This window comes from Mercurialis annua, linkage group LG5, assembly GCF_937616625.2.
Source record: "Mercurialis annua linkage group LG5, ddMerAnnu1.2, whole genome shotgun sequence".
Lineage (NCBI taxonomy): Eukaryota > Viridiplantae > Streptophyta > Magnoliopsida > Malpighiales > Euphorbiaceae > Mercurialis > Mercurialis annua.
In genome coordinates, this window is record NC_065574.1 from 16,380,842 (window position 1) to 16,407,919 (window position 27,078).

Genomic DNA, 27,078 nt, shown 5'->3' on the forward strand with positions numbered 1-27,078 from the left:
TCCTTCATCTTTTTCGTTTTCAAGCGTGCATTTTTTTACTTTTGTTTATGCAGTTATACGCTTTCTAATCTAAAGCCATCTTCTTTAACAAAACAGATTCTTTTCTTATATCTATTATTCATCTTTTCTTTGTATTAATAATCAAATTATTATTCGAGCCTGATGTTCTTCTCTCGCTTCAAACCAGATTTTGATTTCAATACCTAAATAAATCATCTAAAATCTAGAGTTTTTTCTCATTATTTTAAATCTAAGGTTTATATTTCTTATTTCTAAATTACAATAATAATTGTTTTTGTTTAATGTTTCTTCTTTAATTCAAGGAAACTAATTATAAATTTAGCTGTTAAACACTAGAAAAATCAAAAAGAAAATAAAAAAGAAGAAAACAATGGCAACCATAAGTGAGAAAGCCGAGGAAGAAGCTGAAAAAATTGGATATCAGAAAATGGTGTTTCTTTTGGACTAATATAGAATGAAAATGGTGTTTATTTTGTTGTCTTTTTACTGGTTGAATTTACTTGATTCATTAATTTATTTATGTTTGGTTTTCTTATTCAGTCAGATAAATTCTTTAGAAAAGGTGCATTCAAGACTCTGTATTATAGTTTTGCAAAAGAACTAGTAGCAGAAACAGAAAAGCTAAGTTGAGAAAGCTTATGTTTGCAGCTGTTGTGTACCACATTTAGGGTGCTAGAAACAACTTCATTTTCAATCAGAAGAAGAGTTCAAGCAGTCATATTTTCCAGAGAATCAAGGCTAAAGTTATGACTAGATGTTGGGATAGGAGATAATCTTGCTGGTGTTCTTAGTCTGTTTTTCTTTGCTTTTGTTTTGCTTGGCATGTTGCTTTTGTGCCAGTTGAGTAGCCCTTGGGGCATGTATCTGGGTTTACCTCTCTTTGAAATTCTAGTAAATTGCTTTCTTTGGTGATTAACAAAAAATAAGACTGTACTATTCTATATCTGTAGTTGTTGGCACCCTTGACAGACTCATGCAAGTCAACTTCATTCTCTAACAAATACTCCATTCAACACTTACATTTATTAGTTGTGCACTATTCGGAGTAACCTTCTGATATGTTATAAGAAGATATTACAATGATTTTCAACTAAATACCAGGATAGTTGCATCTTTTAGCTTCGTCAAAAGTACAAGTTTTGATTATATTCAGAAAATATGCAATTGTTTGGACTTAATGTAATAACGGAACATGATGGATTGAGATGTTAATGATAATTGAAAAAAAGATTTGCAATGCAGGCCTTGCTATGGTTGTCGGACGACATTCACTGGATAGGAATGCCCAGACTTTATTATCTTGGAGATTTGATGCTACTCTCTATGTTTATGAAATTTCTTGATCTTTGTCTTAAAATGAGGTTTTTAACTTTTTCCATCTAGAGAGGCTACAAAATTAATGAAGAGACAGTCATACAATATATTTCCATTTTTATCAACTACTGACCTATTATTATTGTTGAGGTTGTCACTCCTATTGTTATTGTCTTGATTATAATTGTTTTGATTGTCATTCCTATTTTTTATATATATTTTTATATTTTTATTTTTGTACTATATAATAAGTGTCGCTTCAAATTTCTAAAAATCTTACAACTTTGTAAGATAATTATAAATGACATCGATTTTTAACTAATATTAATATAAATAATGTTATTAAAAATGTTTGATTATATTTGTATGCAACAAAAACTAAATAAGCAACTAATGAGCTACTAAAAAACAACCAATTAACAACTAAAAAACAACAAGTGAGCAACCAAAAAAACAACAACCATTGAGCAATCACTGAGCTACTCAAAAGCTACTTAAATCATACTAGAATATTATATTAAGAAATTGCAAGTAAATTCATTAAGAATATAGGAGCTCCAATAGCAAAAAGTTACCAGCTAAACAGTATTATTCTAAATTTCAATAAGAAAAATAAACAATTTGACAAGAAAAAATAGTATAATGTCATTCACTTTATATTTTTCATATTGTACTTTAAGTTATGTTCATAAACAACATCATTTTAAATATAAGTAAACATATCATTGTTGTGCATACAATCACTGAAATAAAATGCAGAAAAAAATAGATACTTATTTCTCAAATCAAAAACAAACGTTGAACAAATCAATCATATAAATCACAAATGAAGGAAATAACATGTAAATATATAACAAGCATTGTCGCAAATGTATTAAGACCATCAAAATAAGTTAAAATCGTCTTTGAGACATTCTATCGAACATGTTACAAGCAAGCTTAATTTATATTCACAGTATATTCAAATTTGCAAATTTGGACAAATAAATAAATTTTACAATCTCTATTGTTATCAGCTCTATAAACCGAAAACACACACTAATTATATTCAACAATAAAAAGATGTTTAATAATGAAAAATATTAATACAAAATTATATTGCTTCTAAGCTCACTCATAGTTCATCATCTAACATTTTTACCTACACGAAAAAAGCTTATAATTCATAATCTCTTGTTGAGACAAACTGGCTTAAATTTCAAACATCTCTACAAGTTTTAAAACTGGATTAAAATTCAGCCAGAATTTTGCTTTGATTTTTAACCCAACTGAAATCTGAAGCGCTCGAGACCGAGAGTAGTGCTGCAATTTACTCCTTTTCCTTCCCGCAAATTCAATCGTCGAATTTTTCCAAATTCCAACGGCCGAAAGCAAATACCGTTAAAGATCTGCGTGAATTTAATTTTTCTAACCATAAAAAAGACTGATTTTTGCTTTGTTATAATAAGCCCAGAGAGAAAAGCGTATAAATGGAAACATGTCTTTTAGAAAAGAGTATCTCTGCCACAGTTTATTTTCCAGCGTATAAAAAAATATAGTTATCTATTTCAAGTGTTTATGAAAAGAACCCAAACAAAAAAGGGTTTTTTACATAAATCCCCTAAAAATGCTATGGTGTTTCACTTTTCCCTCACCATTTTGATTTTGGCAAAAATCTCTCAAAAAAAATAAAAAGTTTACAAAAATCCCTCATAATCCAAAATAAAAAAAATGAGACAATATTGTCCTTGATATTTGTCAACATTTCATTGGTCTATGTTTGAATCAATCAAATGATAACACGTGGCAAATGTGGATTTGGTTAGACAAACTAACCAACCGCCACCGACCAATTTTCGGTCCGACCGGTCGGACCACCGCGGTCAACGCCGGTCAACGGCCGGACCACCGCGGTCAACGGCCGGACCACCGCGGTCAACGCCGGTCAACGCCGGTCAACGGCCGGACCACCGCGGTCAACCAACGGTCAACGACAATCAACTATAGTGGTGAGATTTTAAAAGAATTAAATAAAATACAAATTTGCTATTAGTAGGAATAGAACCCATGACCTCTCACTCTTTGTCCATGTGTCTAACCATCAAGGCAAGACATGTTTGTTGTCTTTATTTACTCTTTTATATATATACATATACTCTTTAATAATGTATAAGAAAGCATTTAAACTAAATATAAACATATTAAAATGGTTGATTATAAATAATATATTATTATAAAATACTAATAAAATATTACGCTTGTTAAAATTTAAATTAATTTATTCTAATTAAATTAATACTAGTGTAAATTAAATATTAACTTAAAGTAAATTAAGTTAAAATAAATTTATAAATTAATGTATTAGAAACACAATTAACTTAATGTCAACTCGATATAAACTCAAAATAAATTATATAAGTTAAGTTAGTTTTTAAAATTATAATAAATTACTAAAAAAATTGCTTCAAATTGACATGTAACCTTCATCAAGTTTACATTGAGTTGACATTAGGTTCACATCGAGTTTACATTGAGTTGATATTAAGTTACATTTCAAAATTAAAATAATTTACTTTTTTTGGATTGACATTAAATTTATATTGAGTTGACATTAGGTTTGCATTGCATTGACATGATATTTACACTGAGTTGACATTAGGATTACATTGAATTGACATTACGTTTACATTGAGTTGACATTGAGTTGATATTAAGTCGACGTTGAGTTGATATTAAGTTAATTTTTAAAATTATAATAATTTACTAAAACATTTACTTTGAATTGACATGTAGTTTACATCAATTTTACATTGAGTTGATATTAGATTTACATTCACTTGACATTGAGTCGACATTGAGTTGATATTAAGTTTAATTTATATTAAGTTTACATTTAGTTGATATTAGGTTTATATTGAGTTGACATTGAGTCATCACTGAGTTCACATTGATTCGACGTTGAGTTGACATTAGATTTACATTGGGTTGACACTGAATCATCATTGAATTTACATTGATTTGACGTTAAGTTGATATTAATTTACAAAAATAATTGCAAAAAATCTTAAATAATTTACTTTCAATATACAATTAGTTTATTTTTAAAAGTATGAATTATAAAAAAATAATTTTACTATTATAATAAAAAATAATTTCATTTAAAATTTATAATTATTTATCAAAATATTTACTTTGAGTTGATATCTAGTGAACATTAAATTTACATTAAATTGACATAAATTTATATTAAGTTCACATTAAGTTTACTTTGAGTTTATATTGAGTTGACATTGAGTTCATATTAAGTTTATATTCAGTTCATATTAAGTTTATATTGAGTTGACATTGAGTCATCATTGAGTTTACATTGATTCGACGTTGAGTTGACATTAGGTTTATATTGGGTTGACACTGAGTCATCATTGAGTTTACATTGATTCGACGTTGAGTTGACATTAAATTTACATAAATCATTGCGAAAAATCTTAAATAATATACTTTCATTCTACAATTAATTTATTTTTAAAAGTATGAATTATAAAAAAATAATTTTACTATTATAATAAAAGAATAATTTCATTTAAAATTTATAATTATTTATCAAAATATTTACTTTGAGTTGATATTTAGTGAACATTAAATTTACATTAAGTTGACATAAATTTATATTAAGTTCACATTAAGTTTACTTTGAGTTTATATTAAGTTGACATTGAGTTCATATTAAATTTATATTCAGTTCATTTATTTTAAATTTACTTTCGACTCATGTCAATAAAATCTTAGATAGTTTGCTTTTAAATTACTATTACTTTATTTGTCATTTTATAAATTATTTTTAATAGTATAAATAATAAAGTTAACATTAAGTTGTCATTGAGTTGACATTAAGTCGTTATTAGGTTTATATTGAATTTTTGCCCACAATGGCGGGTCCCACCACCACGTATCCGATCACGACCACCTCGGGTTTGACCAACAAACCATTATATTTTTTAATTTTAACAAGTGAAATATCTTACTAGTCTTACTCATGTATTAATAAAGAGTGTAAAATATAAATATATGTATATTTTATATTTTTACTGTGTAAATATTTATTAAATAAATTAAATTAGACTTATTTAATAGTAACTTTAATTTAAACTGATATTTAGTTTATATTTAATTTATACTATAAAAATAATTTCATTCTAATAAATTTATAATCAGATGTATATAATATATATATATACATTATAGAGCAAATGTTGACAACAATAAGCCTTTGCCTTAATGGCAAAACACTTGATCATTCTTGTAAGAGGTCAAGAGTTCAAATCCCCTAATCCCAATATGATGTTTTATTTAATTTTTAATTATTAAACAAGTATTGGTCCAACCATTAAAAATGGTCAGACCACCAACCATTAAAAATGGTCAGACCACCAACCATTAAAAAGATTCTTTTCATCACAACTATTAAAAGGTAGGGATGAAAAGAATCTTTTAAAATTAATGGATTTTTGCAAAAAAAAAAAAGTTAGGTGATTTATACAAACTTTTGAGTTTTTGGGTGATTTGGTGTAATTTTCTCAACAAAAAATACCACTTGAGACAATTTTGATATTTTATGCCAGGTTGAAGGGGTTAAATGACTTTCATTATTCTGTCTCAAAACGACGTCGTGATCGTCGAATTATCCCCAATTGTCCTCCATGTAAGCCCTAGGGGATTTGGCAAAAAAAAAAAAAAAAAACCCTAGGGGACAGCTTCATCAGCTTACTGCTTACACAGTGCTAAACATTTCAATTTCAGTCTGCTTTTTTTCCAGAAAAAAGAAGTTAAAAATACCAATTTGGATATTTTATGCCAAGTTGAAGGAGTTTGTTTATTTGAATGAGTGAACTGAATGTGACAAATTAGTAATTTTGATTGGGTAAGATGGCGAGATGGGACGAGATACTGTCTCTTCCAGTACAGAGTCCTCCATCTCCGGAATTTTCAGCAGACGATCTGGTCTGGTCCAAGATTGAAGGCTGGCGTGACAATATAGACAGACTTGCCCTTATCCCTTTCGACAGGGTCGCTGATTTTGTCAGGGGTGAATCTGCTAATAAAGATTGCCCAACACGATTTCATGTCGAAGCAAGACGACGCCGTCCTCCTCATTCTTCTTACAAGCAGAAAGTTGACGGCGTTCTTGAGTACACTCTGTAAGTTTTTCCCTATTATATTTGTAGTAGTCATTCAGCTCGAAACTCGACTCCAATTATATATGTTTTGGGTACTATCATTTTAGGTATTGGTGTTCTTTTGGTCCTGATGATCATCGGAAAGGTGGCGTTGTGCGGCCAAGTAGGACTACTTATGTGCCGAAGAAGAAAAATGCTGGTCGACCGAATACTAAAAGAGGCTGCACCTGCCACTTTATTGTCAAGCGGTTAATAGCTGAACCATCGGTAGCGCTTGTTATTTATAATCAGGACAAGCATGTGGATAAGAAGGGCTTACCGTGCCATGGTCCGCAGGATAAAAAGGCTGAAGGGACCCGTGCAATGTATGCACCTTCTATTTCTGAGGAGCTTCGCCTTCGGGTTCTGTCTTTACTGTATGCTGGCATTTCTGTGGAGACAATAATGCAAAGGCACACTGAATCAGTAGAGAAACAAGGTGGTCCGCGCAATCGTGATGATCTTTTAAATCATAGGTATGTACGGAGACAAGAAAGGAACATCCGCCGTTCTACTTATGAACTGGACATGGATGATGCAGTAAGCATTAGCATGTGGGTTGAAAAGAACCAAAGTCATGTCTTCTACTATCAAGATTTTAGTGATAGAGATCCTTTCACTTTGGGTATCCAAACGGAGTGGCAGTTGCAGCAAATGATTCGGTTTGGCAATCGCAGTCTTATAGCATCTGATTCTAGGTTTGGTACAAACAAATTAAAGGTTTGTACTTTCTGCTTTTGTCTAGTCCCCAATGTCATTGTAAATATTATGGAACAGACTAACTGTTTGCTTGTTCTTCATTTCCTTTAGTTTCCTGTTCACAGCCTTGTCGTCTTCAATGCCGAGAAGAAGGCCATTCCAGTAGCTTGGATAATAACTCCAAGATTTGCTAGTGCAGATGCATATAAATGGATGAGAGCACTTTACAATAGGGTTCGTACAAAAGACCCTACATGGAACTTGGTTGGGTTCATAGTGGATGATCCTTTAACAGACATCCTTACAATCAGGTTGGCAGCTGACCTTTCTTTTAAGATTAGTAAATTTTATATAGCATGCGATGAGTGCGAGCTTCCTGAAGTAGTGGCGAGTAGAGAAATTATTCTTCGGATCTTGTCATTTGGAGAATAATGAGAACTTCTTAAGATTGGTGTGTTAATTTTTAGTACTCCCATTTAGTACTCCCATTCTATTTTATCTTGTTTTTGAAAGGTCTGGTGTTTCCAGAATTGTGGATTAAGTTTAGCAGCCTAGCAAATACCATCCATTGACATGCCAGATGCTTATAACTACTATTGTCTATTTGACGATTCTACAGTGATTATTATATTATTCTGTCTACGTGAAGCAAATCTTACAATTTTGTAAGCACTACAGTGTTTAACTTATAAAGTGCTAGGATTTAAGCAACTAATTATTAAATGGGGGTCTGTTAGATCAGGATGATGGAATTATTTTAAGTTTTAAACTCTGCTGAAGTTTTCACCTTGATTGGTATAATCCTTATCAATGTTGTTTTACTAAGTAGCTGTGGCACACTAGAGCCTTACTTAGGATGAAATTCTTTGTCATTGTTCTCTAAGCTCATAGTAAATTTCCAAATTTAGATCCTGTAATTCTGGCTTTATTTGTTTTCAGGGATGTATTTCAGTGCTCTGTACTGATATCTTTTTGGCGGGTCCGTCATGCTTGGCATAAGAACTTAGTAAAGAGATGCACAGAGACAGAGATGCGTGTTCAAATGTCGAGACGTCTTGGAGATATGGTAGATGATATTTGCAGAGGACATGGAACTGTAGATTTGTTTGACGATTTTATCGAAGATTTTGTTGATGGCTCTGATTTTATGGATTACTTCAAGGCAGTCTGGCGTCCTAGATTAGGTTGTTCAACTTTTCTTTTGTCATTTCAAGTAATTCATTATTTACTTTAGTGGAATGGCACCATTTTTTTTTTTACTGTCAAACTCTTTATCTCCATAGCTAAGAATAAGAGACGATTAATAGTTGCAATGAGGATTAGAGGGACTGCATGATTCACTTGAAATATGTCCCCGACGGCATGGGACACATGAATTTTTTGAACTAGAATTTTTTCTTTAAAACACTAAACTTTTCCTTTCTTTTATACAAGGGATTTGGACAGCTGCACTGAAATCGCTTCCGCTGGCTAGCCAGGAGACCTGTGCTGCGATGGAGCTTTACCACAATCAGTTGAAAGTGAGGATACTGAAGGAGGAGGATCCTAGCATATATCAGCGTGCTGATTGGTTGGTTGATAAGTTAGAGACAAAAGTACATTCCTACTTCTGGCTTGATGAGTATTCAGAAAAGGAAGATTTTGCAAGATACTGGAAAGATGAGTGGGGCAGCGGTTTGACAGCTTGGCAGAAAGCATCAAAGATTGCTGACGTTGATGTTGTGATTGAAGGGAAATGTGCGAAAGTTAGTTACCAGCTTGAAAGAGATAAGGTTCATGTTGTCTGGAATCCTGGTTCAAATTTTGCTATTTGTGATTGCAGTTTGGCAGAAATGGGCAACTTGTGCGAGCATGTCTTTAAAGTTAGAAGAATGTGTCACGAGAAAGGATACAGGAAGCCATCTATTAGTCTATTTCAGTATAACCAGGCCTTGATTGAGTTGCTATACAGCCCACCCCCTAATTCTTGGATTCGTGATCATGCTGTTTCTCTAGCAGTCGCTGTGAACAAGGAATTGGATGCACTTGGTTGATTTTTAAATCACCACTGATCCTGTTCAGAAACAAGTTGCGCACACTGTAATTCGGCTTAAACCGAACTCATTTGAGCCAATCCAAAATCAGTCTTAAGTGGTCTTGGTTTGGGCCTGATCTGTCAAATTGTTGCAAATGGGCCTATCCTTTCTTCAGTCGGTTTTGAGTTTTGATGGTACGAAAATTGGTCGAGATAGATAACAGAGTCTTGTCCTCTCTTTCTTATGGGGAAGGCAATCAATCGTTCTTGCATGCTTGGTATTCTATGATACTCAAATGTTTTGAAACAACTCCTCTCAAAACCCATAAAGCCCACTTTTCTGGTGAAGCAAGAATAGGGTTGACTTGACGATTTCCAAGATTTGATTGTTTGCAAGCTGTGACAGGTTATTGGCCCTTGTTTTATGAACTATGGATGCAGAGCAGATCTTGTAAAAAGGGCTGTTTCAGAGAGCAAAATGTGAATGTTACAATTGGCAGTGCGACTGGTTATGCCCCTCTCTTTGGAAGAGATGAAGCCGAATTTGATCATGGCAACGAGTGTTAAAACGGTGAGCTTATGAATCGATACTAGTTTCTTCTCATGCTAATAAAAAACTAGTTTCTTCTCATACTCTCTTCATCTTACTGAACTTGCCATGGAATGGAGAAAGAATCCATTTTTCTTTCCTGAACTTGGTGTATAGTGTATAATAATCATCAATCAAATTTTCATGAATTTTAGTGCTTGCTGTAAATACAATGCATTATTGCCTGTTTGTTTCATCTCCAGGATGGTTATATAATATATTCCATATAATTTTGCCCTAGAACACAACAGTAGAGGTGTTAGTATTTCAAGTTAGTCACAGGTTAGGCTGATCTTTTCTGGTCCATTTGTATATATTTATATTTTATTAAAAAGGTCAGTCCAGTTTCTGAACTTGCAATTGGGGTTAAATAATTTACTTTCAATTGTTTTTGTTCAATTAAGGACACTGTCAAATAAGGATAAAATTGTAAATTATGAACAAGTTTAGTAATCGGGATGATTTAATTTTATTAATAATTGATCTAATCCGAGTCATACATTTAAAAACTAAACTGACCCTTTGCTCATCCATTTTTTTTTTTTGAAGATTGCTCATTCAATTTTATTTTTTCGTGAATTTTTCCATTTTTTTCTGGTTATTCTCTATCAAAAATGCTCCCCATTATAATAATCATGCTACTATTAACTTTATGAATTTCGTTGTCGATTGCTTTGCACACATTGGACGTATCCATTTGAAAGAAGATCAAAGAAAACAAAAGTCCAATGATTAATTTATACCTCTAAATTTTATTGAGAACAGCATAAAAATATGGGACGATGACAAAAGTACCTAAAATTTTAAAAATATTTACAAAAGTATCTGTAAACTTTTTTTATTTACAAAAATACGACTGATTTAAAATTAATTACAAAAGTATCAAAAAATGAAAATTAATTACAAAAGTACGATTTGTATAATGTCGGTATAATTATGGTATAATTTTGGAATATTAAAACTATAAATCAGATAATTTAAAAATAATATTTGGTTTATTATTGGTATAATTTCAGTATATTTTTGGTATATTGATTATAAATTTTTATATATATTTTCTAGTTGATAACATGTATTTTTTTATGTGTATTTTTCACTATAGTTGGTAATGAACTAGAAAATTTGTATACTCTTGATATACTGATGGTATAATTTTGGTATATTATTAATTTAATTTTCAGTATACGATTTGATGTAATTTTGGTAAATTTTTATTTAATATTAATAAAATCTCAGTATGTATAATGTTGGTATAATTTTGGTACAATGTTGATATAATGTTAGTTTATTAGTATACTAACATTATACCCACAGTATACACCGTATGTTTGATATTATTTTTTATTTTTTTGTACTTTTGTAAATATTATTAATATTTTTGTAAATGAAAAAAATCAACATATACTTTTGTAATTATTTTCATTTTTTTTGGTAAATGGTGTAATTTCCTCTAAAAATATTCATGATTTGCCAAATACATAGAAGTCTAAATTCTGAGAAAATTACAAAAGAATTCTAAACACGGGTGATCTTTTCAATAATGCTAACCTTACCTAATCTTTACACTAATGCTAATTTTACAGTTACAATTAACAGCTAAGTTGATTTATTTATCACATATCATACGCTTTCTTCCTAAGCCACCACGTGGAAGTAGAATTGATAAAAAAAACACATGGATAAGAATTTACACACTCCAACATTAACATATCCACTCCACTATGTCTATAGCTGAGCTATATTTTCCTTCTCATAAATATGTGTATTGCTCTCATGTTCTTTTATCATTTTATTTCTTTCATAATAATATATATGTTTTCCTCGATTGCTCACGATTTTTACATTATAAATTAAATCTCATATTTTTTAAATATTTTAACAAATAATTAAAAATAGGATAAAAATAAAAAATAAATATATTTGAATAATTAGATCTTTCATTATAATTATCAATAAATTAATATTATGCAACAAATAAAAAATAAATAATTTATCTATCGAATTGAATTATTTTATATGTAATAATTATTATTAAATTTTTATTAATTTTGTTTGCTTTTAAAAAATATTTGTTTTGTCTTATTTATCCGCATGAAATACCACCATCCTCCACTACTAGAAAGTATAGCCTGATTTATCCGTCGGTAATCAAAGCTATCGACGGATTACCGAGGGAACATACCCGTCGCTTGTTAATTGGTCGTTAACTTGTTTCAGATTAACTGATCTGTTAGTGCCTTGTGCTACTGAATCTCTTCAAGATTCAATTTTTATGGTTTTTGAAAGCCTTTTGATTAAGGTGCATATTTAATCATTGTTGTGGGAGAAAATCCTCAGTATGTGCATCAGTTAGGTTTGGGCTTTGAGGATGGGTTAACTAAGACTTCTATTTTGCTATGAAATCAAATAACTCTAATGATTGACTAATATTTAATTTAGTTATGTCATTGTCTCTTAGTTACGTCATAGATATACCATCAGTATATTTGTAGTTTATGGTTTTAACAATATCTTTAATGAAAAGTTTAATATATCGGTTTTTTTAGAAAATGTATCTAAATTATCTCTGAGATGTATAAAAAATGTATCTGAGTTGTCTCTGATATATTATTATACATCTCTAATACATCGTGGGATAAAGATGTAGAGGAAGAGATTAGAACTTTTAAGAGGGCTAGTAATCAGGTATTAACAGCCAGAAGAACTGTGAAAGTTTGTTGCAACCAAACCTAATAAACCTCGTCATTCAATCCATCTACTAGAAGTAAATAAATCGTTTTTATATTGTTACGTTAAATAAATATAAAATTATGTATCAAGTATGTTGTATAGCTGTATCTGAGATATTTTTTTTATTAAATTTCATTAATAGTATGTGACTGTCTACATATCAGATACATGTCAAAAACAGTTCAAATACATTTACTTTTAAATATATATTAATTCATTAGACGTGTTTGACATGTTTCTTAGATGTATTTATAGATAAATTTTTAATATACAATTTATACATGATAAATATATTTTTGATATGCGTCTTCTCGTCAATGGTCGTATCTCAATGCCTTCGAGATACATTTTCGGTACATCTTCTATACATTTTCAATACATCTCGGATACATCATCAATACATATCAGAAACAACTCAAATAATATTTACATATATATATATATATGTATATATATATATGTGTGTGTGTGTGTGTGTGTGTGTGTGTGTGTGTGTCTTTTAGATATATTTTTTAGATCCATCTTCCATATACAATTAAAACATGATAAATATATCCTTAATATGTATCATTGATAAATAATTTATATAATTTATGAAGCATGCGATATATTTTTTATTTTAATATATGTTATAAATACATTTCAACTACCCGTAAGTTATATATTCAATGCGTTAAATATATAACTCAAATACAAATACTATACATATTCGATACATCTTTTGTACATATCAGAAATTGTTTAGACGTATATTTTTTATTTTAATATATGTATTATGTGTGTATTTTGAGATGTAGTATTAAAATTATTATTTGTTAACTTCTCTCATATGTTTATTTTTATTTATAATTTATGATTTCAACAAATTTTTTAGCAAGAAGTTTAGTATACCGTATTATTTTTAGAGAATGTTTTTAAATTGTCTTTGAGATGAACACAAATTATATCCGAGTTGTTTCTAAAATTTCATGGATTAAACTCCAATTCGCTGATAAATTATCGATAGATCTCTGATACATCGTTGATAGTAGTGACTGTAATTTATTAGAGTTAGTAAATGAAAAGAGTCGTGAAGTAAATTGTTTCCGTTTTAAATAGTTTTTGTGATACATAAATAATACATATTAATAATATAATTTTGAGACACATAAATAAAATATATAAATAAAATATATAGTATGTTTATCAATGACGATAAATTTAATGAAGGGGATAAATATTGTTATTAGTTCTTTTTTTGTATATTCATTTATATAAAGATGTTATATTGATAAAAGTTGAGTTAAAAAAATTATAACTTATTATTTTTATATTTCAATTTATAGTGGATAGTAACATATCAAAAAGTTATTGATATTATTTGATGTATGAATTTTAATTAAAGCACGTGATACATATATCTTTTAATTTAAAATATATTATACATACACCTTAGACACACATAAATAATACATATTAATAATTTATTTATTTATTTTTGTTTTAAAAATATGAAAAAATAATAATCAAATATATACTTGATACATATCTGATACATAACAGATACATAAATGATACATGTTTGAATAGTTTTGAAAACCTGACGCGTGGCTGACACACAGTTCTGACGCGCGTGTCAGACGCATGTCAGACGCGTTTCTGACATATTCTGACGCGTTTTCACTTTTATTTTTATTTTTTTGTGTATGCCATGTGTTGCATTCTCATTAGAAAGGTATTAAATGTAAAATTTCAGTTTTTTAAGGTGCTCATGTAATATTTCAGCAAGCTTAGCATTTTCGTTGTTTTCTTCCACTTTTTGTCTAGTTTTGTAATCTTCCCCTAAATTCTAGACTAACAAATTCTAGTATTTTTGGTTTAAATGAATTTATAAAATTAATATAAGGAATTTAATTATATATAATTTTATTTTTTTAGATTTTATAGAATTAGTTATTTTTTTTATGGAATTATAGAATTAGTTATTTAATATTGAATGAATAGTTAAATAAACTTAATTAAAAATAAAAATATCCTACATCAATGTTCTTTTCCTTTACATCATCTAAAATTTGATAATCTATTTTCTATTTTCGTTTGATAATTGGATTAAAACGATTAAATCTTGGCTTAATACATAGTTTGACCTCTGAACTTGTACCCTTTTACCCATCTAACCTCTAAACTTAATGTCTCACCTATCGAACCTCTGAACTTGTTAAATAATCCGATTTAACCCCTAAACTTGATAAATACGTAAATATTGAACCCCTCTGTGTCACCTGTCACTTGAAACATTCTAGAAGAAATTGTGTACGGAGGGGTTCAATATTTACGTTTTTATCAAGTTCAGGGGTCAAATCGGATTATTTGACAAGTTCAGAGGTTCGATAGGAGAGACGTTATGTTTAGAGGTTTGATGGGTAAAAGGGTACAAGTTCAGGGGTCAAACTATGTATTCAGCCTTAAATCTTTGCATGGCACACTTTTTTCATTTCCAACAAAATTAATTAGGTCCCTTAAATTATTACCCAAAACCCAATTGGTTTGCCTTAATTTCTCAGTTCTTCTTCTCCAATGCACAAATGGAAGCCCCGCCACGAATCCAAGCTCACCCGACCCGAACTCCTCAACCGCATCACCCGCCTCCTTATTCTCGGCCGCTGCGAAGCTCTCAGCAAACTGAATTTCGAATTCTCCGATGCTCTTCTCGATTCCCTTCTTCTTAAACTCAAATTAAACCCTAATGCTTCCTTAAATTTCTTTAAATTAGCCTCCACACAGCCCAACTTCAGACCGAACATCAACTCCTACTGCAAGCTCGTTCACATTTTGTCACGCGCTCGAATGTACGACGAAACCAGGTCGTATCTGAACCAATTGGTATCCATTTGTAAGAATGATTACTCTTCTACTATTGCTTGGAATGAGCTTGTTAGGGTTTATAAACATTTTAAGTTTTCCCCTACTGTTTTTGATATGATTTTGAAGATATATTGTGAGAGAGGTATTATCAAGAATGCACTCTATGTGTTTGATAATATGGGTAAGTACGGCTGTGTCCCGAGTTTGCGGTCTTGTAATAGTTTGCTGAGTTGTTTGGTTAAACAAGGTCAAAGTAGTAGTGCAATTCTTGTTTATGATCAGATTAATAGGTTAGGGATTGTGCCTGATGTTTTTACGTGTTCGATTATGGTTAATGCTTATTGCAAGCAAGGAAAAGTGGATAGAGCTTTTGATTTTGTCAAGGAAATGGATCATTTTGGCTTTGAGTTGAATGTTGTCACTTTTAATAGCTTGATTGATGGCTGTGTTAGTGTTGGCAATATGGATAGAGCTAATATGGTTTTGAGATTGATGAGTGAAAAGGGGATTTTGCGAAGTGAGGTTACATATACGACATTGATTAAAGGTTATTGTAGGCAATCTAAGTTGATAGAAGCGGAGAAGGTGCTTAGAGAGATGAAGGAATGTGAGGGTATTGTACTGGATGAATATGCGTATGGTGTTTTGATTGATGGGTATTCTCATGCTGGTAAAATGGATGACGCTATTAGGCTTCGAGATGAGATGTTGAAAATGGGATTAAAGATGAATTTATTTATTTGTAATTCTTTGGTCTACGGTTTCTGTAAAAATGGTCAAGTTTGTGAGGCGGAGAAGGTGTTGATGCATATGGGAGACTGGTGCTTAAAACCAGATTCTTACAGCTATAGTACTCTCATGGATGGATATTTAAGGCAGGGTCTTACCAGTAAGGCTATCAGGATTTTCAATGAGATGCTTCAAGATGGAATACAACTAACTGTTGTAGCTCATAATACTCTTCTAAAGGGTTTATGTCGTGTTGGCGCCTTTCAGGATGCTTTGCACCTTTGGCAGTCGATGATAAAAAAAGGTGTGGCTCCTGACGAGGTCAGCTATTGTACTTTGCTTGATGGGCTCTTCAAGTTGGGAGATTTTTCAAGGGCTTCGACCTTGTGGAATGGTATTCTAGCAAGGGGTTTTGGCAGAAGTACGTATGCTTTCAATACAATGATTAATGGGTTCTGTAAAATGGAGAAGATGGTTGAAGCAGAGGAGATCTTTAACAAAATGAAGGAACTCGGTTGTAAACCAGACGGAGTAACATATAGAACTCTAAGTGATGGATATTCTAAACTTGGAAATGTTGAAGAAGCTCTTAGAGTTAAAGAGCAAATGGAAAAGGAATCAATTTTTCCTTCAATTGAACTGTATAATTCTCTTATTAGGGCACTTTTTAAGTGTAAGAGAACTAGTAAAGTGATGGATCTTCTTTCTGAGATCAGCATTAAGGGATTATCTCCTGATGTTGTCACTTATGGTACCCTTATTGCTGGTTGGTGTGATGAAGGGAGACTGGATAAAGCTTTTAGTGCGTATTTTGATATGATTGAAAAGGGGTTTTCTCCAAATGTTACTATTTGCAGTAAAATTGTCAGTAGTCTGTATCGACTTGGTAGAATAGATGAAGCAAATATGCTGTTGCAGAAGATGGTGGATTTGGATGTTTTTGTAGATCGTGGATGTTTTGATAGGTTTTGCAAGGCAGATAATGGATTTCTAGACAGTCAGAAAATTGCAGACACTATAGATGGAAGTGCCCAAAGTTTTGCTTTGCCCAATAGAGTGGTATACAATATAGCTATTGCAGGGCTTTGCAAGTCTGGCAAGGTTGATGATGCGAGAAGATTTTTCTCGAGTTTGTTGCAGAGAGGATTTAGTCCAGATAATTTCACATACTGTACCTTGATTCATGGATGTTCAGCTGCTGGTAATGTGAATGATTCTTTCAAATTACGTGATGAGATGATGATGAAATGGGGTCTTTCTCCAAACATAATCACTTATAACGCTTTGATGACTGGCCTTTGTAAATCAGGGAATCTGGATCGAGCCCATAGGCTTTTTAATAAACTTCATTTGAAGGGCTTAGCTCCTAATGTTATTACTTATAATATACTGATTGATGCATACTGTAAGAATGGTAGTACTAGAGAAGCCTTGGATTTGAGAAACAAGATGTTAAAAGAAGGAATTTCTCCTTCCATCATTACCTACTCTACCTTGATTTATGGTTTTTGTAAACAGGGAGATGTGGAAAAGGCAATTTACTTTTTAGGCGAGATGCAAGAGTTATTTGCAGATCAAAATTTAACCAATTTTGTCAAGTTGGTTGAGAGTCGTGTTAATTGTGGAGAAGTGAAGAAGATTTCGAAGCTTCACAATATGATGAATTCAACCATTCCCTTTACTGGTATTATTACTCAAAAAGCGAGGGAGTTAGATGTGCTGTCAAACGCTAAAGAAATGCAGGGTGGATGTATAATGTCAGAAGCTGTGTGTTGACGTTGCAGGCTGTTCTTTTTAGTAGAAGTTATGTGGATTTCAGCCCTTTACTTGAGAAGTCGGGTAAGAACTGATGGAGTCTGCCTCTTGAACTTCTTGCTCTTGAAGCTGCCAATGTTCATGCCATCTTAGAAAGTGAACCTTTGATAGAAAAGGTGGAATTTCCTTCAGTAGTATAATTCTGTGCACGAGTTTAGTATATCCTATATTCTATGCTGTGAATTCATTCAGTATGAGTTCTTGAAGAATGTGAACTGTGAACTGTTAATTTCCCAAGTCTGTTGTGGTTGATTTATTCAACCTTTAGCTTCTTCAGTTGTATTCATTGCTTATATACTTATTTGTGTAACTTGTGAAGTCATGTAACATTGTCTGCTCTATCCTGGTTAATGATTGTTCATTATTGGATATTTTAGGTGCTGCATGGGCTTGAGGCTGCAACCAATTGTATTGATGACATGGATGAACGGTTAGGCATCTCCAACATGAAACTTAGACGCATGAGAGAAGATATTGAATCTGTAAGTGCATCATTCCACAAAATTTGATTTTTATATATATAGAATCTACGATGTATCTTTGAAACCTTTGTTTTAGTTTATCTAGTCATGGTATGTATTATAAGATTTAATGCTATTCTTCTTTTTACTGCGGGCCTAAATTTGTAAAAAGAATTCCTGTAGTGAAAAGATTAAGTTTATTTTGATAATTGTTCATGTTTCTGATGGTTGGAGTGACTATATAGATAGACTTGCTCTTATCCCTTTCGATGGGGTGACTGCTTTTGTAAGAGGTGAATGTGCTAAATATTATTTCCCAAGAAGATTTCATGTGGAAGCAAGACGACGCCGACCTCCTCAATCTTCTTACAAGCAAAAAGTTGATGGCATTCTTGAGTACACACTGTAAGTTTTTCCAAATTATTATTGTAGTAGTGATTCAGCATTCACTTGATTACTGGACTATGAACTTATGTTAGTTTAATCGAGTCTGGTCGGGTCGAAACATTGCCAAGCTCGACTCGACTCTGAAATCTGAAACTTGCAACTCGACTTGAACTAGATTAACTTCTATTTTAGGAGCTCGAGCTCGAACTGCGTAGAATAATTGGCAATCACAGTCTTATAGCTTCTGATTCAAGGTTTGGGACAAACAAATTAAAGGTTTGTACTTTCTGCTTTTGTCTAGTCCCCAGTGTCATTGTAAATATTATGGAACAGATTAACTGTTTGCTCATTCTTCATTTCTTTTAGATTCCTGTTCACAGCCTTGTCGTGTTCAATGCCGAGAAGAAGGCCATTCCAGTAGCTTGGATAATAACTCCAAGATTTGCTAGTGCAGAAGCATATAAATGGATGAGGGCACTTTACAATAGGGTTTGTACAAAAGACCCTACATGGAACTTGGTTGGGTTCATAGTGGATAATCCTTTAACAGACATCCTTACGATCATTTTTGGTACTCCCATTTGTTTTATCTTGTTTTTGCAAAGTCTGGTGTTTCCAGAATTGTGGATTAAGTTTAGCAGCCTAGCAAATACTATCCATTGACATGCCAGATGCTTAAACCTACTATTCTCTATTTGACGATTCTACAGTGATTATTATATAACTTTGTCTACCTGAGGCAAATCTTACAATTTTGGAAGCAATAAAGTGGTTAACTTATAAAGTGCTAGGACGTAAGAACTAATTATTAAATATGGGTCTGTTAGATCAGATGATGGAATTATTTTAAATTTTAAAATGTACTGAAGTTGATTGGTTTAATCCTTATCAATGTTGTCTAACTAAGTAGCTGTGGCACACTACTAGAGCATAACTTAGGATGGAATTCTTTGTCATTGTTTTCTGTGCTCATAGTAGATTTCCAAATTTAGATCCTGTAATTCTGGCTTCATTTGTTTTCAGGGATGTATTTCAGTACTCTTTTTCCGTCATGCTTGGGATAAGAACTTAGTAAAGAGATGCATAGAGACAGAGTTGCGTGTGCAAATGTCGAGACGTCTTGGAGATATGATAGATGATATTTGTAGAGGACACGGAACTGTAGATTTGTTTGAGGTCATAGGAGATTTTGTCGATGGCTCTGATTTCATGGATTACTTCAAGGCAGTCTGGCATCCTAGATTAGGTTTTTCAACTTTTCTTTTGTCATTTCAAGTAATTCATTATTTACTTTAGTAGAATGGCACCATTGTTTTCTATAGTCTAACTCTTTTGTCTCACTAGCTAAGAGCAAGAGACAATGAGTAGTTGCAATGAAGATTAGAGGAACGGCATGGTGTACTTGAAATATGCTTCTGATGGCATGGGACACTTAAATTTTAATTAGATTTCTGTCTTTTAAAATACTAAACTATTCCTTCTTGGATTTGGACAACTCCACTGAAAACGCTTCCGCTGGCTAGCCAGGAGACCTGTGCTGCGATGGAGCTTTACCACAATCAGTTGAAAGTGAGGATACTGAAGGAGGAGGGTCCTAGCATATATCAGCGTGCTGATTGGTTGGTCGATACGTTAGAGACAAATGTGCATTCCTACTTCTGGCTTAATGAGTATTCAGAAAAGGAAGAATTTGCAAGATACTGGAAAGATGAGTGGAACAGCGATTTGACAGCTTGGCAGAAAGCATCTAAGATTGCTGACATGGATGTTGCGATGGAAGGGAAATGTGCGAAAGTGAGTTACCAGCTTGATAGAGATAAGACTCATGTTGTCTGGAATCCTGATTCAGATTTTGCTATTTGTGATTGCAGTTTGACAGAAATGGGCAACCTGTGCGAGCATGTCTTTAAGGTTAGAAGAATGTGTCACAAGAAAGGATATGGGAAGCGGTCTGTTAGTTTATTACAGTATAACCAGGCCTTGATTGAATTGCTATACTGCCCACCCCCTAATTCTTGGATTTGTGATCATGCTGTTTCTTTAGCTGTTGCTTTGAACGAGGAATTAGATGCACTTGGTTGATTTTCAAATTACCACTGATCCTGATCAGAAACAAGTTGTCCAAAATCACTATTAAGTGGTATTGGTTTTGGGTCTGTTATGTGTCAAATTGTTGCAAATGGTCCTATCCTTTCCTCAGTTGGTTTTGAGTTTTGATGGTATGAAAATTGGTCGAGATAGATGACAGCGTCTTGTCCTCTCTTTCTTACCGGGAAGGCAATCAATCAATCTTCGATGCATGGTATTCTATTATACTCAAATATTTTGAAACTCCTGCTCTTCTCTCAAAACCCATACAGCCCAGTTTTCTGGTGAAGCAAGGATAGGGCTGACTTGATGATTTCCAAGATTTGATTGTTTGCAAGCTGTGACAGGTTATTGGCCCTTGTTCTATGAACTATGGATGCAGTCTGCAGAGCAGGTTTTGTAAAAAGGGCTGTTTCAGAGAGCAAAATGTGAATGTTACAATCGGCTGGCGACGGGTTATACCCCTCTCTTTGGCTACGAGTGTTAAAACGCTGAGCTTATGAAGTCGAATTTGATCATGACGACGAGTGTTAAAACGAATCCATACTAGTAGGGGTGAGCTCGGTTCGGTTCGGTTCGGTGTGTAAAATGTTAAAACCGAACCAAACCACCCCTACTTAAGTGGAAATCAAACCGCACTACTTCGGTGCACGGTTTTTTCGGTTCGGATAACCGAATTTTCGGTCCGGTTCGGTCGGTTCACACACTATTCAAAATTAATAATAAACTTTAATTTTTAAAAACTTTTAATATACAAATATAAATATACAGTCTGTTTTAAAAGGCCTAAGAAATATGTGTAAGGCCTTTTACCCAAAAAAATAGAGGGCCTATAAATATATAGACCTAAATATAAATACAGACTACAAAAAATACAGGCCCACAAAGTTTAATAAATTTTACAGGCCAATTAACAACTTGTATAAGTTGTACAAAAAATGGAACTAATCTACAAAAAATGGAAGTAATCTTCACTTCACTTCTTCTACCAAAAAATGATCTCATCCCACCAATTAGTTCCCAAAAAATGAAGTCAAAAAACCTGCAAAAAGAAAGAAGGCAGTGAATGAGAAATAAAAAGGAAAAACTGACTTAAAATGAAAGTATAAACTAGTAATAAATCAGAATTAGGCTCAGCTTGCATAAGTTAAGTCATTAGATTCACTCAACTTTCATAAAGGCAACAAATTACTTATGTCACACAATTAAAAGTTGAGCAATTCTAGACTTGAAGTGGAAGCTTCATCATTGCCAAAATGAAATGATATATTAACATAAGACAGAGAAATCAAACACAATATGCAGTGACTCTAAATTGCAGTGACTATATTTTAGACAGATCTCATCAATGTCATTTGCTAATAAGGCTCAGATATGAAAAGTGCATTAAGTATAAACACTTAAGATCATAAAAAAGTGGCAATAATAAAATGCCTCACAGTTCATAACTTATAGTATTAACTTAAATGTGGAAGCATCATCATAGCCATTAGCAGAAACAGACAGAGAAATCAAAGTAAATCACAGCATAAACATCATACCAGCCAAGATTTCTACAATGTCTATATGCCAAATACCATTATTATGATGCAGCAAGGCAAGAATAGATATACTAAGCATCAAATATCAAAAATGCAGTAAGGATATCACATAAGCCAATAGGAGCTTCCAAGGATCAGGAATTCAATTCAGCAAGTTAAATAAAAGAGATTAAACAGTCAAAGACAAACTGTTAATCATTTTTAGCATTTGCTGGATCTTGAAAACCTGCAGAATAAAAATGAACAAGTTAGCAAACATTATAGAAAAAAAACAAAAATTAAACAGAAATAAGATATAGATAGATTTGATTTACCTGCTTCTAGCTCTTCCAATTCTTCCAAAGTCTGCTCAATTGAAACAGGCTTTGAGGGGTCCCTTAGCCAATCTTGAGTGCAAATTAAAGCCTCCACAATTTTAGGAGTTAAACAACTCCTAAAATCATCAAGCACTCTACCACCAGTGCTAAAAGCAGACTCTGAAGCAACTGTGGAGACTGGTACTGCAAGTACATCTCTAGCAATCCTGGATAGGACTGGGAATCTCTGAGAATTGTACTTCCACCATCTCAGAATATCAAAATTCCCATCATTAGGAGCTACTGCCTCACTTAAGTAAATATCAAGTTCAGATTTCTTGCTTCCACCCACACCACCAGTCTCCAACATTTGCTGCAAGAACCGTTCTTTTAACACAGAATTGGCTTGAGAGAATTGGCCCTGAGTTTCAGATGAGGAGCCAGTCTGGCCAGCAACAGCCATTTCTTTCTTGTATTGCACATCATAGTCATTAAATAACTCAACCAAGTCATCCATCACACACTTAAACAAAAATTTCCCTTCTAGGGCACCATACATCTCACTCAAGGTATATTCCATGTACACAACTCTATTCCTGGGATCTAAAATGTTAGCAAAAAAGATCAATTTGTTCATAACTATTGGATCACCCCAGTACTTATTGAACTTAGCTTTCATTTTAAGTCCCATGGCCCTCAGAGACACATCAGTAGAAGCAATCCAATCTTGGAGAATTGTTGACAGATCAGATATCTCATTAAAATGGTTGTTAGAGGTCACATAAAGAGAACCAGAAATTCTCAATGTCATTTTATAGAAACACTCTAACATACCACATAACTCCCTAACATATTCCCAGTCACTACTACTAGGCACATCATCACCCAAGTCTTTCTTAAAACTAGACTCCATTTCCTCATACTCTTCAAACACCTTTTGATACAACAAAGCAGTACTCAACATAAGATAAGTTGAATTCCACCTAGTTGGGACATCTAGACACAACGAACGCTTACACACAGTTTCAGTTGACTCTTTACATTCTTTAAATTTACTCAATCTTAGGGGTGAATTTTTAATGTATCTAACTGCCCTCCTAACCTTTTCAAATGAGTTACCAGACTCCTTTAGACCATCAGAAACAACAAGGTTAAGGATGTGAGCAATACATCTCATGTGTGCATATTTACATCTTACAGAAGTACACCCCCAAGTCAACAATTTTTTCATAAAGAAAGTCAGAACAGCAGTATTATTCTCAACATTATCAAGGGTCACAGAGAAAATGTTTTTAAGCCCCCACTCTTGCAAACAAGTTTCTAATGCCTTAGCCAAATGCTCTCCTTTATGTTTAGAACAAGGCACAAAAGAGATGATTTTTTTATTAAGCTTCCAATCATCATCAATGTAATGGGCAGTGACACACATGTAATTTAGTCTTTGATTGGAAGTCCATGAATCACTAGTTAGACTAATTCTTTGTGTACTTGTTTTCAAAATATTTTTCAATTTCAATCTCTCTTCAACAAACATGGAATAACAGTCTCTATTCACAGTAAACCTAGAAGGAATTTTAAACAGAGGACAAGCAACACTCATTAGCTTCCTAAAACCCTGTTTCTCAACAAACTTAAAGGGCAATTCATCAACAATAATCATATATGCAACAGCTTGCCTAATTACATCTCGATCAAACTTCCATGAAGCAACATTAAACATTTCAGGAGCAGCAACACAACCATCATTCACAACAGGCTGAAAAGATAAAAGGGCTTGCCTAGTTTCAATAGTGTGTGGGTGTTTAGTACATCTAAGCATATGACCCCTCAAAGTAGATGTTCCATTTTTTTGGCATGACAATTATAGATACGGGCACAGTACTTACATTTTGCTTGCAAGATCACACCCTTTGTATCTTTAATGGAATCAAAGTGGTCCCATACCACTGATCTTTGTTGTGATACTTTTCTCTTTTTCTGATTTGCTTCCACATTAGCATTTTCCTTTTGGCCATCAGAAACAAGGACAGGGTCAGGTATAGCTTCTTGACTAGCATTTAATGCTTCCACATCAGCTTGTTCTTGGCCATTTGCAGGCTCAAGTTGGCTATCGATTTGATGAATCACCAAATCAGGTTCCATCTACAAAATTGATAAAAATGCAACAAAGACTCAGACAGCCAACCATTAAGAAATATACAAGCAGAACAGAACATAAATCAGTACTCAGAGAGCCAAAACCAACCATTAAAATTATACAAGCAGAACAGAACTCAAAACTCAGAGAGCCAAAACCAACCATTAAAATTATACAAGCAGAACAGAACTCAAAACTCAGAGAGCCAAAACCAACCATTAGATTCAGCAAAAGTCATATTACCTTAAGGTTAACGTTTTAAAGCTTCCACCGAAGACCATTGGCCAAGTAACCTTCGAGAAGTTGTTCATGAAAGATAGAAAAACAGAAGATACTAAATAAGCAAATATAGAAATCTGATGGAGTACCAGAATGATAAACCCCATAATAAACGAAGAAAGCACAAAGTATAAAAATTTAATCTCAAATATACCTTATAATCTGGTCTTTTTGGTAAGAAATGCAGGATCTGTACAAAATAAACAAAGAGATAAAAAAAAGTTAGCCCAAATTGTTTAAAACCAATTTTAATGCAATAAATTAAAAAAAATTACAAATCGAACCTGTTTACCTTAAAGGTCTAGCATTTCTTCTCAAAATCACCAGAGATTTTATCAATTAAAATTCTGAAAACCGATTAGCAAAGTTGCAAAACAACAAAGTGAATTAGGGTTTCACTTTGATGTAATAGAGAAGAACGATGACTGACCAGGTCTCTAACAGCGTTCAACAAACATTGAATCCATTAAAGAGAAGAATATAAGCCAGAGAGAAGAGTGTTTTAGGGTTTCATCGACTGAGACTAAGAGAGAGGGTAGAGAAGAAAAGAGTTGAGAGGACTCAGAGAGGAGAGAGGGGAGAGCGATAGAATTAGGGCTGCGAGTGTCGGTGTTTCTGAGTGAATTAGGTTTAGGAAAATTTTAAGGAGAGTATTTATACCCCCTAACCCCTAAAACAAAACGACGTCATTTTGTAATTTCGGTTTTCGGTTCGGTTAACCGCGCCCTAAAACCAGATCAGAACCGAAAACCGCAGAAATCAAAAATCCCAAACCAAATCACACCGAGTAAACCGATTTAACCACTCCACAATTTTTTTCGACTCGGTTTGGATCGGTTTTGCGGAGTGGTTCGGTTTTTGCTCACCCCTACATACTAGTTTCTTCTCATACTAATGAAACTAGTCGCTTCTCATACTCTTCATCTTAGTGAACTTGCCATGTAATGGATTGTGTATAGTGTATAATAATAATCATCAATCAAATTTTTGCCTGTTTATTTCATCTTCAGGATTGCTATATTCCATCTATTTCTGCCCAAGGGATTCAATAACAGTAGAGGTCTTAGTATTTCTAATTGGCCATAGATTGCCTCTAGGTGGTGAGGCCGATCTTTTCTGGTTCATTTATATATCATTTTTGATTTTTTTTATTAAAGGGTCAATCTGATCCCTAATTTGTGATTCGGGGCTAAATAATTCACTTTCGGCCGTTTTAATCAACCAATGTCGTTTTACGTGTTTCACACGTGACTCGTAGTGTGACTCGTCAAACAATGACAATAATATTTACTATAGATTAGGATAATCATATTTATGTTTAATTATAATTTGTATTTAAGTATAAAATGTTAAATAAATTTGAAATGATTAAAACATTATTATTGCTAATATGAAATAATTAAATATTTGTAGTAGTTTATTTTACTCATTATTCTAACTCTAGTAATTATATTTTGTAAAGTAGAAGTTTGAATTTGAAATTATCGATAGTCCCTTGTTTTTACTTCATTCCTTCTTTTCATTTACCTAATCCTATTGCAATTAGAAGTTTAAAATAACTTAGTAAGCTGTCTTGTATAGAATCTTTGTTGTACATAGGACTAGTATTTACTTATTCAAATTAAACTCTAACTACATTATATCCACTACAAGGAATTCTATATTTGACAATAAATTCTTTTACAGCTAATTTTTTTTACTGCTAAAAAATATTTTGCAGCATTGATTTCGAAAGTTGCTGCCATTAGTTAAATTATATCAGCATTTTACAGTAAATTTTGTTATCAATTACTTAAGGCAACGTTTTATTAGTAGCAACATGCCACATTTTTTTTGTAGATATATGTTAATAGTAACAATTTTAGCACTATTAGCAGTTAAAAATGTTTGCTGTGAATTCTAGTATTTCATGTAGTGATCGGTAATTAGACAATTACCATAA

At 32.6% G+C, this 27,078-nt stretch overlaps 4 protein-coding genes across 8 annotated transcripts; 3 read left to right on the top strand and 1 right to left on the bottom strand.

Annotated features, from left to right (window-relative positions):
- The first annotated feature begins 6,030 nt into the window (after nt 1-6,030).
- Nucleotides 6,031-9,981, top strand: LOC126682614 (uncharacterized). The gene is made up of 5 exons (XM_050378351.2): nt 6,031-6,509; nt 6,596-7,247; nt 7,338-7,537; nt 8,166-8,410; nt 8,661-9,981. Exons 1-5 carry the CDS (start codon nt 6,238-6,240, stop codon nt 9,257-9,259), a joined length of 1,968 nt encoding a protein of 655 aa, XP_050234308.1. The 5' UTR covers nt 6,031-6,237; the 3' UTR covers nt 9,260-9,981.
- A 5,040-nt stretch (nt 9,982-15,021) lies between these two features.
- LOC126682613 (putative pentatricopeptide repeat-containing protein At1g19290) lies at nt 15,022-19,366 on the top strand. Of its 4 annotated transcripts, none has more exons than XM_050378346.2 (5): nt 15,023-18,063; nt 18,325-18,429; nt 18,654-18,813; nt 18,988-19,071; nt 19,162-19,366. In XM_050378346.2, exon 1 carries the CDS (start codon nt 15,116-15,118, stop codon nt 17,906-17,908), a length of 2,793 nt encoding a protein of 930 aa, XP_050234303.1. In that variant the 5' UTR covers nt 15,023-15,115; the 3' UTR covers nt 17,909-18,063; nt 18,325-18,429; nt 18,654-18,813; nt 18,988-19,071; nt 19,162-19,366. The 4 variants fall into 4 exon arrangements, with proteins under 4 accessions (XP_050234307.1, XP_050234303.1, XP_050234306.1 ...); XM_050378349.2 differs by having other exon boundaries at nt 15,023-17,971; XM_050378348.2 differs by having other exon boundaries at nt 19,176-19,263.
- Nucleotides 19,367-19,914: 548 nt separating this feature from the next.
- On the top strand, nt 19,915-21,103 carry LOC130015498 (uncharacterized). Of its 2 annotated transcripts, none has more exons than XM_056105765.1 (2): nt 19,915-20,041; nt 20,319-21,103. In XM_056105765.1, exon 2 carries the CDS (start codon nt 20,338-20,340, stop codon nt 20,875-20,877), a length of 540 nt encoding a protein of 179 aa, XP_055961740.1. In that variant the 5' UTR covers nt 19,915-20,041; nt 20,319-20,337; the 3' UTR covers nt 20,878-21,103. The 2 variants fall into 2 exon arrangements, with proteins under 2 accessions (XP_055961740.1, XP_055961741.1); XM_056105766.1 differs by having other exon boundaries at nt 19,918-20,041; nt 20,323-21,103.
- A 1,512-nt stretch (nt 21,104-22,615) lies between these two features.
- LOC126683171 (zinc finger BED domain-containing protein RICESLEEPER 2-like) lies at nt 22,616-26,261 on the bottom strand. The gene is made up of 7 exons (XM_056105869.1): nt 26,190-26,261; nt 25,291-25,326; nt 25,101-25,213; nt 24,921-24,999; nt 24,603-24,862; nt 22,739-24,498; nt 22,616-22,650 (listed from the first exon to the last, which is right to left on the bottom strand). The coding sequence occupies exons 1-7, from the start codon at nt 26,259-26,261 to the stop codon at nt 22,616-22,618; spliced, it is 2,355 nt and encodes a 784-aa protein (XP_055961844.1).
- Nucleotides 26,262-27,078: the final 817 nt, after the last annotated feature.